Source organism: Pelobates fuscus, chromosome 5 (assembly GCF_036172605.1).
Source record: "Pelobates fuscus isolate aPelFus1 chromosome 5, aPelFus1.pri, whole genome shotgun sequence".
Lineage (NCBI taxonomy): Eukaryota > Metazoa > Chordata > Amphibia > Anura > Pelobatidae > Pelobates > Pelobates fuscus.
In genome coordinates, this window is record NC_086321.1 from 107,068,643 (window position 1) to 107,080,938 (window position 12,296).

General features: G+C 35.9%; 1 protein-coding gene across 2 annotated transcripts in view; it reads left to right on the forward strand.

The window, feature by feature from the left end:
- Positions 1–12,296, forward strand: part of SRFBP1 (serum response factor binding protein 1) — a 73,956-nt gene that overhangs the window by 23,267 nt on the left and 38,393 nt on the right. For both annotated transcript variants that reach the window (XM_063456938.1, XM_063456939.1), the window contains exons 2-3: positions 4,355–4,443; positions 5,662–5,734. In XM_063456938.1, coding sequence (XP_063313008.1) covers positions 4,355–4,443; positions 5,662–5,734 — 162 coding nt within the window. The remainder of the gene's footprint in view (positions 1–4,354; positions 4,444–5,661; positions 5,735–12,296) is intronic.

The following is a 12,296-nucleotide window of genomic DNA, read 5'->3' on the forward strand; positions in this document are numbered from 1 at the left end:
TTATGTTGCTGCTGGTTGCTGTCAGGCTATTTATATCGGCAGACATTTTGTGCTATGATAGAAATTAAAGTGTATATTGCCTGAATCATTCTGAACAGAGCAGACTCCATTTTGTTATCTTCAAGCTAACACAAGATTTCTATCCCTTCTGTAAAACTAACCACTTTGCCAGAGCTAAAGGAATGCTTAGTATATACAAACCTGTTGATAAGAGATGAGAACGGGGGATGGACAGACTGTCTAAATGCTAATGGAATATAATCAATTCTAAACCCAGACATTTGTGACAGAAAATTTTAATAATTTAATTTTACTTTCGATATTGTATAAGATTCCCATTGTAAGAGAAAGGTGAAACTTGGTTTACGAACTGTCATATTAGAAATTAAAGCAGGAATTGGAGACACATAGTCTGAAGAAAGCCTAAAAAAAACTCTTTGAACTGACAGTAAACATAAGTTATAGACAACCATAAAGATAAGGTAAATTACCTCAAAATAGCCACCATGAAAAGTTAACTCTTTCCTGAATAGGTATGTTTAGTGGGACGAGACTGCCCTCTATAGACCAAATACTTAAATTGCTATCTGGAAGGAAACCACACCTCCAGTTTTCGATTGGTCTATCACCTAGTGGATTTTTCCCTTTAAAAGTTAAGACAAAGGGAAGAGAGGAATGCAAATTAAGCAAAGAAGCAAGAGGTGAGCAGTCGGGGGCAATGCAGACAGATATCCACTCCAGGGCACTCAGAATTTCTTACACACCAATCACACATCCATTCAGTTCCTGAGACTACCTACTCATCAAATGAGAATGTCTACTCAACTGGTAATTATACTGGTTTCATTTAATTAATCTAAATTAATTAAAATTTTCTATAGCATGATATATGACTGGATAAATCACGATCAGATTTCGATATTTAGAAATCTTAGTTACTAAAGAATATATAATTAAGCATTCTATTCTGCAGATGGAAAGTAATAATTCTATATATATTAATGTGACATATCACATGTTGGCATATCGTGATATTTATCCAGGTGTATTGATTTGCTCTAAAATAAGATATCTGTTTAGGCAAGTTAAAATTCTGGTTATATAACATGGTAGATTACTCTTATTGGATGGTTCCAGGAAATGACTAATGAGCTGGTTTAAATGTTATTTTATTTAAAATTACTTGAGAATAGATCTTAATTACCTAGGAGGTCTAACCAGCATTGAATGGGTTATTCTAACTGTCAGCTAAAGTTTTATGGCCTTAAGCTGCAAGCTCTGTGTCTGTGTGTAAGTTCCACTTTCGTTTCTCTGTAAAGTACTATCATAAATCATTGTCATTGTCAATTAAGACTGTGTTAGCCATTGGGAGATGTTTTTACATTACCATATTGTATTGCATACTATGTTATACTGAATATTCATTGATTATTATCACGCATGTTACATATTATTATTATTTAAATTGCCACAATAAATTGTATCTATTTTTATAACAAATTGTGATTATTATTTATATGGAATACATTTAACTTACACGATAACGATCTTTGGGATCTGAGAATTAAAATAGTGGGCAATTCTCAACTGTTTACTATTATTATCCCATAAATATCCCCACACTGCCAAGGTGCCACATAATTAGCTCTTGCATTGCTGGTGGTTATCTAACTGTTTGCTTGCAGGCTGCTGTGAAAGCAAGTGAACGATAATTTGAGAGTGTGCTTTGTAAATCTTATAAATCTTATACCTTGCATGGGATTTCGATACAAAAGCATGGATTTTAAGCTGGAAAAAGAATGCATCTGGGTGATTGCTGCAGGTTCACCCGGGCCAACCGAAATCCATATTTGGCTTTAAAGGAACACTATAGCACCGGGAACACAAACCTGTATTTCTGACCCTATAGTGTTAAAATCTGTATCTGTCCCCTCCCCCATTCCCCCCTTAATATAGTAAAATCATAATTTGTATTCCAGTCTGCTGCTGCTGGCTCTGCCCCTGATCATCCTCCTTGGCTGACATCATCAGAAGTGATGATCTGAGACAATCACAATTCTTTCTCATAGGAATGCATTGGAAGCACCTCTAGTAGCTTTCTGAGTAATGGCCACTGGAGGTGACCCTAGGCTGTAATGTCTACTGCAAAAAGCCTGCAGTGACTGACTATACTTACCAGAACAAATAAATTAAGCTGTAGTTGTAGTGACTATAGTGTCCCTTTAATAAATATGGGAATTGCCATTGTGGTCAATTCAATCACATTCCGTTTTTGGTCAGTTTATGGTTATTCACTAAGCCCCAGCAAACAGCGATGTCCGTTATGGCAACTTGCAAACATGGTAAACGTGCAAGTTTAGCAACTCCCTTTATTTTATTTTTTTTATTTTTTTATTGGATACGACAATACTTGTTGAGTATTTGCCACATCAGGTCAGTCAGCTTAGGGTCATTAAATCTGGTCTCTCCTTGCTGAATAAGGGGAGCTCCAGCTATCCAGACTCGGTACCTTGATCCTCTCTGGTGTGAGCAATGATTTAGCCTTGTTCATACATCAATTAAAGGATGTCCTATGCCATCTCCTAAGAAACTTTAAGGTGTTAAAGAAAAGAACTGTATGGAAAGATAGCTTTTGCATTTTGGTACTTTCTAATACTGATCGAAAGACACATTACAAATGTTCTCATACCAGTAAAAACTGTTTTCATTTACAATGGTTACAAAATCCTGATACCTTAAATTAATAATTATTTTGAAGTATACTTGTCTCCTTTTTTAATCAATATTTATGTTTTAGGAAATGCCATGTTCCGCATAATTATATGATAAATAGCAAAGAGGATTCTACATGCCGTGATAAGTGTTCAGCAGATTTTTATGACTTCCTAACCGTTTAGACTTAAGAACACACCCAGGGCCAGATTCAGTTATCAGCAGTGAAGGACCTGATAAAATGTTGCTTACTTTACTCCTCTTTTCTTTCCTTTTTTTTCCTCATAGAAATTTAAAAAGTGTCCAACATATTTGTAGTTCCAAAATAAGAACAACTTTATCTTCGTCAGGCAGCCACATGTTAAATGTTTAGCTGTCAGCCACTATGGAATGTTGCACGTTCATAGATTATATAAGTAGCTGTTTACAAATATATAAACAATTTAAGCCATCCAGTTTGGTCACTAAACTGGGAGACTGATGTATTTTTCTTGAACAAAATTTAAATAATTCAAAACTTAGAAAACCTTTAAAGGGTCACTATAATCTTCCAGACTACTTGATCTCAGTGAATTGGTCTGGTTGCAGTGGCCTGTCCTTTTAACCCTGCATTGTAAAACATAGCATTTTTTTTTTTTTAAATTTAAATAAATTTATAGTTACTTGTCTATTAGTTCACCTATTGTGCAACACTGCAGAATATGTTGGCGCGTTATAAATGATTATCTCTAGTGGCTCTCATATTGATTGCACTAGAGGAGCTTCTGCTGCACTAACCGAGTAAAACTTGGTCATGTGATGTGAAAGCCCCCATAGGAAAGCTTAAAGGACCACTATAGGCACCCAGACCACTTCAGCTCAATGAAAGTGGTCTGGGTGCCAGGTCCCTCTAGGGTTAACCCTGCCTGCTGTAAACATAGCAGTTTCAGAGAACAACGGGGCAATTGTTGGCATGATTTTCACAGTGAGAAGCGCGGAACCGCCTCTAGGGTTGACACTAGAGGGACCTGGCTTTCAGACCACTTCATTGAGCTGAAGTGGTCTGGGTGCCTATAGTGGTCCTTTAAGAAACCATGTTATTTATTTATTTTTTAAAGAATTGTGTTGTAGCTAGTAATTTTTTTTTTGTTCTTTAGTGTTTGGTGTCATTTGAGCTTTAACATATCAGCAGCTTAGCAAAGATTTTCAATGATTGTATGGGTTTTAAACTTGTCCTGAAACTGTTATTTATCTCTTTGCTCTTTTCTTAGTTTTAAAATTAAATTCCATTTTGCAGTCTTCTTCCATATGCAACTTTTTTTTTTTTTTCCCCTCCTCTTTCTTCTTTAGGTGACTAAGTCTCTGTGCTTGACGTATATGGAAAACAAACAGTGCAAGACATATTTGTGCTTCTCTGTTAAAATCTATTAAAACCTACACTTAGCCACAGATATTGCAATAGTATGAACTCTTCACCTCGTCTTGATTCATAAACCTCATTCCGAAACAATCTTCGCTCTCCCTCTACCTCCATCCTTACAGTAATTGCTTAATATAATAACTATGGACCCTGCACGAGATGTCACAATTATTTATACAAATGTCTTTTTCATTGTTATTCTCCAAATTCTTAAATGATATGCATATACTTTGTTTCCAACAGGTTGTGAAAATGAGAAAAGATGTCAAAAAGATCAAAGTTCTAACAATCCGGAAACTTACGCGGAACATTGCGAAACTGAAATCCAAGAAGTAAGTGCATCTCTATTGTTCTGGTGTAATTCATTTCTCAGAAATAGAATTTGAAAAGGGCTTTCTGTGTATGTCGCAGAAATGAGCTCCAGATCCCAAATATGTTGAATAACTTTGAGTACTTTGAAGCAAAGAAGTTCAGTCGGTCAGTGACTCATTTCTGTTTCAGTAAAGATAATGGTGTGTTAAAGTATTCCTATATAGGTCTGGTTGGATGCTTAGCAATTATTTTAAATCATATTGTAATTTTCTATCTAGTCTTTTAATAAAAACTTAACATTTTGCATTTAAAGCTAGCATTTATATGTGGGACAAGCAGCAATTTTGTGTGTAGACAGCTGTTCATGGATACCTAAAAATGTCATTATGTACCTGACTTTAAAGTTTGTTAATGCACACGTTGCAGTAGTAGTAGTATAAAGGATTATAAATAATCTTTTTCCATAAATAAAAAATAAAAGTGCAAAAACAGTTATTACAGAAGTGACAAAAATATAAATTAAAATAGTCAAAAAACCGCTGCATTGGCATTTTTAAATAATTTGTTGTCAGTCTTAAAGAAACAGCTGAGTGCACATATTTTGCCAGGTTGTGGGCATGTCTACTTATGAAAAGCACATAGGTCTCATTTAACCCCTTAAGGACCAAACTTCTGGAATAAAAGGGAATCATGACATGTCACACATGTCATGTGTCCTTAAGGGGTTTAAACTGGGTGTATGGAATATCAAAGAACATTAATAGCTCAAGCACTTCCTGGTTGCTATTAAACAGCACTCGACACCATCACACAACAAAAATAACACACAGTTTCAAGATAATTACTGTCCAATGTTACCTCCAAGTAATTTTGTCTTTTTGTCTTCCTCCAGATAATTGCCATTATATCCTATGTGGGTTTTTTATTTTTTGGAAAGGCAAAAAATACATACAGCGTAGTTATAGTACTAATAACCTCCATTCCATGCTCCGAACTGGAGTTAAGTATGTATGTTTACTTGTTTAGCCAATATCCTGCTGATGCTTTCCATGCAAGATCGTACATATCCTTTCTGCTCCATTACTCTTCCTGGTTGAAACTGCTGAAGGAGGAGCTGCCTGCTCCTTGTTTTCCAATGATTAGTTTAAATCTTTTATTGTTGCTTTATTAATATTTGTGTTTTGATTTTTTCCTACTTGGGTACATGACACACAAATAATTCAGGATTATAATTTTAGGGGGACAGAAGAGCTGCTACTTAAGAATCAAAGGAGGGCACAGAGGCTACTTGAAGAAATCCATGCTATAAAGGTAACAGTTAATAGTTTTTATTATTATTACTGGTATTCACATAGAGCCAACTTATTCTGCAGCGCTTTACAATATTATAAAGGGGTAAATTATTGAGACAGTTACAAGATGTTACAGGAGAAATAGGTTGATGAGAACTCTGCTCAAACAAGCTCACAGTTTAGAGCAGTGTTTCCCAAACCAGTCCTCAAGACTCACCAACAGTCCAGGTTACGTCAATATCCCCATTGGAAGGAAACTGGGAAATGCATAAATCCTGGACCGTTGGTGGGCCATGAGGTCTGGCTTGGGAACCACTAAGCGAGAGAAATTAGATCTGTGCACCACTGTGCGCTTATTGCTCACCTGCAGGTTTATGGTCAGTTTTCAGTCACACTTCAAATATACTATAGAAAAGTAAATGCAGAATTCAGAAATATGTGAATGGGTCTGCTTGCTGCTTCATCAAGTTTAGAGGAAAGATATTGAAGGTTTCCATACCACTCAACATGCCAAATTGGTGTGTGGTGACAGTAAAAGTGGAATTAAGTTACATGTGCAAACAGAGTGTAAGGCATACATATGTGTACTATAGCTTATCAGGCCAGGAGAAAACGGTGTGTGGTGGAGATTTTGCCTGTGGTGACAAAAGACTGCAAAGTTAGAATATTATCTTTATTCAGCTCAAAGTATCAACACAGTTAAAACTAATAAAAAATAAATAAAAACAGGTGTGAAGATTCAGTGAGTCTGTTAGGTATTTGGTAAAGCACAGTGTAGTGTGATGGGTTACTTATTGTACTATTACATACAGCCCTTCCCAGATTCAGACTTGTTTTAAAATGTCAAACATTGATAAAAGTATACTTCACAAAACTTTCTTTCTCTCATCCAAAATTTCCCGTGCAAATAGTTATTTAAACAATTACATGGCAGCGAGCACTTCACTGTCTGTCTCTCGTGGTTTCTAAAATAAACACTTTAGGTTTTATGATGTGTTCATTTTTGTAATATTTAACCCCTTCAGGACGGGTGACGGACGAGGTCCGTCATCCAGGGAATCCCCTTAACGACGGGTGACGGACCTCGTCCGTCACGCGGTAAAATTAACCCCAGATCGCGGCGATCATGGGGTTAATGGTGCTCCCGGTCTGCCTCTGTATTAGAGGCAGACCGGGAGCACCGGATCGGGCTGCCCCAGCACATGTACCCGCTCTGACAGCATGTCAGAGCGAGTACATGTGCTGTGTATACTTCCCTTCCGCCTCCCTGCACTTCCGGGTTCACTGTGAAGTGCAGGGAGACGGATCAGTGCTGATCCTGCCCCCTAGTGTAAAAAAAAAAAGTACATTTAAAATCCCACCCCCCTTTACCCATTTTAATAAAAAATTAACCCCTTCCCTGCCAATTGATCACTGACTACAGTGATCAATTGTCAGGGATTAAATTTTAATATGATCTGATTTTTTTTTTTTTTAACCCCTGAGGGTTAATTCTTTTTTTTTTTTTTTTAACCCTCAGGGGTTAAATTTATTTTATTAATTAATTTAAATATTTTAAAATTATGAATTTAGCTAGCTGGGGAGGGTGGAAGTTATTGGGGAATTGGGGGATTTAGTGTTAGGCTAACTAGGGGTTAACGTTAAAAAAAAGTTTTAAAATAAGCTTTAAAAAGTTAAAAAAAGTTTTAATAACGTTTAAGTAAAAAATTAAAAAAAAATAAACCCTTTACCCAGTCCAAATAAAAATTAACCCCTTCCCTGCCAGTCGATCACTGCCTACAGTGATCAAAATACAGATCACAGTATTATACTGTGATCTAATTTTTTTTAACCCCTGACGATTAACTTTTATTTATTTTTTAACCCTCAGGGGTTAAATTTATTTAACTAATTTAAATATTATATAATTAAATATTTTGCTAGCTGGGGTGGGTGGGAGTTATGGGAAAATGGGGAATTTACTGTTAGTGCTGCTTACTGCTAGTTAGGGGTTAACGGTAAAAAATAAAGCTTAGAAAAATGTTAAATCTGTAAAAAAAATATTTTTACGAAAGTTTAAGAAACTTAAAAAAAATTAATAAGCATAACAAAAGTTTAAAAAATAGTTTTAAAAAGTAAAAAAAGTTTTAAAAAGTTAAAAAATACATTTAATAACGCTCATTACCACTACACCTGGTACAAGCTAGCGGAAAAATGATCCCACGCTAAGGTTCAAAATATGCCTTTTGAAATACCATGGGATGTCTTCTTTAAGAAATGGTATGGCTCTATGGGGTATTTGGATTATATAGCCTGGTAAAATACTCTAAAATGGGACATGGGCACAGCGTAAAAATGTAAAGTTTGAAAAAAAAATGGAATGGCTGTGTCCCAAATGTGCCTCTCCGATGTCCACATATACCTGGCAAAGGTACATACGGGGGTATTTTTGTACTTAGCCGACATAGCTGAGCAACATATAAAGTATTATACAGTCGTAGTACACATAAGGTTTGCAAAATATACTGTGCAAACTCACTTTGTGTGTCAAAAAGGCAGAAAAAACGCTTATTACCACTACACCTGGTACAAGCTAGCGGAAAAATTAACCCCCGCTAAGGTTCAAAATATGCCTTTTGAAATACTCTGGGATGTCTTCTTTAAGAAATGGTATGCCTTTGTGGGGTAGTTTGAATTATATAGCCTGGTAAAATACTCTAAAATGGGACATGGGCACAGCTTAAAAATGTAAAGTTTGAAAAAAACTGGAATGTCTATGTCCCAAATGTGCCCCTCCGATGTCCACATATACCTGGCAGAGGTACATACGGGGGTATTTTTGTACTCAGCTGACATAGCTGAGCAACATATGAAGTATTATACAGTCGTAGCACACATAAGGTTTGCAAAATATACTGTGCAAACTCACTTTGTGTGTCAAAAAGGCAGAAAAAACGCTTATTACCACTACACCTGGTACAAGCTAGCGGAAAAATTATCCCACGCTAAGGTTCAAAATATGCCTTTTGAAATACCCTGGGGTGTCTACTTTAAGAAATGGTAGGCCTTTGTGGGGTAGTTTGAATTTAAAACCTGCAAAGATGCTTGGAAATTGCACATAGGCCCGGCGTCAAAATCCAAAGTTCTGTAAAAACTTATATGGCTTGGTCTCCAATATGGCACTGTAGCTTCACAAAATAGTGCCAAAGACATTCATTTGGGATGTCTTTTTACTCAGAAGACTTAGCTGAGCATAATTTGGAGGTTTTGAACTTAGTGGCACATATGAAATATACAAAATGCCCAGCAAAAATGCAATCCGTATGTAAAAAAAAAAAATGCCCCAAATTATTATTTACCACATACTTTGGCATATATTGGTGAAAAAATGGGGGCATGCTAAGGCACAATATGCACCTTATGATATACCCTGGAGTGTCTACTTTTACAAATGGTAGGCCTTTGTGTTTTTTTTTTTTGAACAGTCAAACTGTTATAATACCCCAAATGGAAGCATAGGCTCATTAAATCTGTCTCTCGAAATTCTACTGTGAATACTGAAAAGGACAGGTCTCCTGTATGGCACTGTAGCTTCACGAAATAGTGCCATAGACATACAATGGGGGTGTCCTTTTACTCAGAAGACTTAGCTGAGCATAATTTGGGGGGGGGTTGAACTTAGTGGCACATATGAAATATACAAAATGCCCAGCAAAAATGCAATCCGTATGTAAAAAAAATGCACAAAATTATTTTTTACCATATACTTTGGCATGTAATGGTAAAAAAATGGGGGCATGTTAAGGCACAATATGCACCTTATGATATACCCTGGAGTGTCTACTTTTACAAATGGTAGGCCTTTGTGGGGGTTTTTTGAACAGTCAAACTGTTATAATACCCCAAATGGAAGCATAGGCTCATTAAAACCGTCTTTCAAAATTCTACTGTGAATACTGACAAGGACAGGTCTCCTATATGGCACTGTAGCTTCACAAAATAGTGCCAAAGACATACAATGGGGGTACCGTTGTACTCAGCAGAAGTAACTGAACACAAAATAAAACTTTGTACAGGAATAGCACACACCAACTTTACAAAATACACATGAGAAGTTCTTTGTTATAAGTTTGTGTGCGAAAACCCCCAAAAAACACAATTTTACTCCAATATTTAGCAGAGGTTTGCGGTAAAATGGCTACGTAGAAAGTGTCAAAACAACCTTAGGTAAATAGCCTGTGGTGTCTACTTTATATAAATATATACTTTTGTGTGGCAATTTTGTTTTCTTTTATGGCTATTAAGCTTACAAGACAAACATACCAAATTCTAAAATCGCTCCACATTAAAAGTTTATTTTACTCCTTGTGCTTTGTGACCTGTAACTACCAAAAAGAACTTTAAATCCCAGACACATTATATATTCTGTAAATCAGAACAACTAAATGAATTTATTTTTAATTACTTTCCTTAACCTGCACTAATTGTGCACACATTATTATTGCAAAAACTGTTTAAAAAAATCAAGATTTTTCATTTTTTTTTTTGCATTTTTCTGTATTTTTTAATAATAAATAAGCATTTATGTAAATATATGTTACATCAAATTAAAGCCCTTTCTGTCCTTTAAAAAACGGTATATAATATGCGTTGGTGCAATAAATTAGTAAAATGCAAATTGCAGTTGAACGCAAACAGCCAAAAAATGCTTGTGTCATTAAGTGAAAGACAAGCTTCTGAAGCTCTGTCCTTAAGGGGTTAATATTCATTTTTAAGGGTTCTTCTAACATACACTACCAGGTTTTCTACCTCCATTCTCTCAATCAATTTGAATGTCAGGCTAGCTAAAATTGTAAATCATATGGAACATTTGAGCTCTTCTGATCGCTCGGTTTTCCATGTTTGTATTATATTTCGTTGGGGATCTGGATTTATTTAACGTGTGTTCTTGCCAAGCTAAATGCACATTTGTTTGAGAATGCATACAGTTCTTTAGGTCTGCCGTGTTTGCTGTAACTGCTCAGGAAAAGAAGGAAAGTTCCTGTGTTAGTACAATTGTGGATGGCAGAATTCTGTGCTGACATCATGCTCAGTCTATGGCCAGCTTTTTATGCATTTTTTAGAAGATGCTGTCACCATCCTGTTTTGTGCCCAGTTCTCGGGAAACTTTTGTAGGGATTGGAATCAAAATGCCCTGAGTTCATTGAAATCAACGTAACAAACTTGTCTGCAGATAAGGAGCACTTGTACTATTTAGTCTGACTTTTTTTTTATTCTGCTCACTGTCGTACTGTAATGCATGCATGGTGTCTGGTTTAAAGTCTCGTTCTCTTTCTTTTTTGTATATATGTTCAAGCCAGTTTATTACGTTTTGGCCAAGCAGCTTTAATATCCTAAATGAACGTTTTGTTTCTATTTACGCAAACTTGTTTCAGCCTTGCACTGTTCATGGCTGGTCTAGAGAAAGTTAATGAAAAATAATAGTAATCCATAAAACATTGCAGACACTTTAAGTAATGTTAAACAGACTGTCAGCTCTTATGAATTAAACTCTCATTTGAGTTCACATTGCCAATTATCTGTCTGTCAAACAGTCTGTCTGACTGCCCATTTTACTGTGTGGTAGAACATGTTGGGACTTTGTCAGAATATTAATTTTAGTGGTTGACATTCACAAGTTCTGTTTGTATTTTTTTATTTATATAATGCTAAAAGTTGTGCTTTGCTTTTTATGGATTTTGCTCAAGGGCAGATGTGGTTATTAAACACATATTATTAAAATAGAGTGTTATACATTAAGATAAACAGTCCCTGCTTGCTCTTTTATAGAGAGGGGCCCAGGTCGTTGTGCGATTCAGAGATAAGTGCTATGTTGAAGAAGTTGGTGCACCAATGGCTGTCACTAATGATCTTTGCCCTAATATTACAGTGTATCAAACTTGAAAAACAATATCTTATCTTATTGCATTAAAATAGAACCTGTCCTAAACTATATGTATTTTATTCTATTCCCTTTAAAATGAATAACCAAACAACACTGACTAAAAATAATTTGTAGATACCCTAAGTGAGTCCTAATAGATCTATTGAGATAATGATGCCTAGAAAGTTGTGTGTATATATCCTGGTAAACATCTGGGCTACACACAGACAAAGAAACATGGAATGTGATGGCAGATCAGAACCATCTGACCCATCTAGTTTGCCCAATTTTCTAAATACTTTCATTAATCCCTGGCCTTATCTGACTCACTGAGTTCTAGAACTCAGGAGAAAGGAGCAATTACAGAAGATGTAGTCTGTGCTTGTGTATAGCAGTGGTTTCCAACCTTTTTTTCACTTGTGTACCCCTTCCTCAGCCAATTTACAAAAATGATACCCCTCATATTAGCAAAATGTTTGTAATTGTTATTTCAAATGTTTACAACTCTCTGCCCTAGGCTTCCCTGACTTCTCGACTGCCCCAGGCATGTGTGTGTGTGTGTGTGTATGTATGTATATTTATATATTCCTTATATGCGATGCAGATACACACACTGAAAAACATGCAGTTGCACACACACTGACACACATGCAGATACATACACACCAATAGAAACACT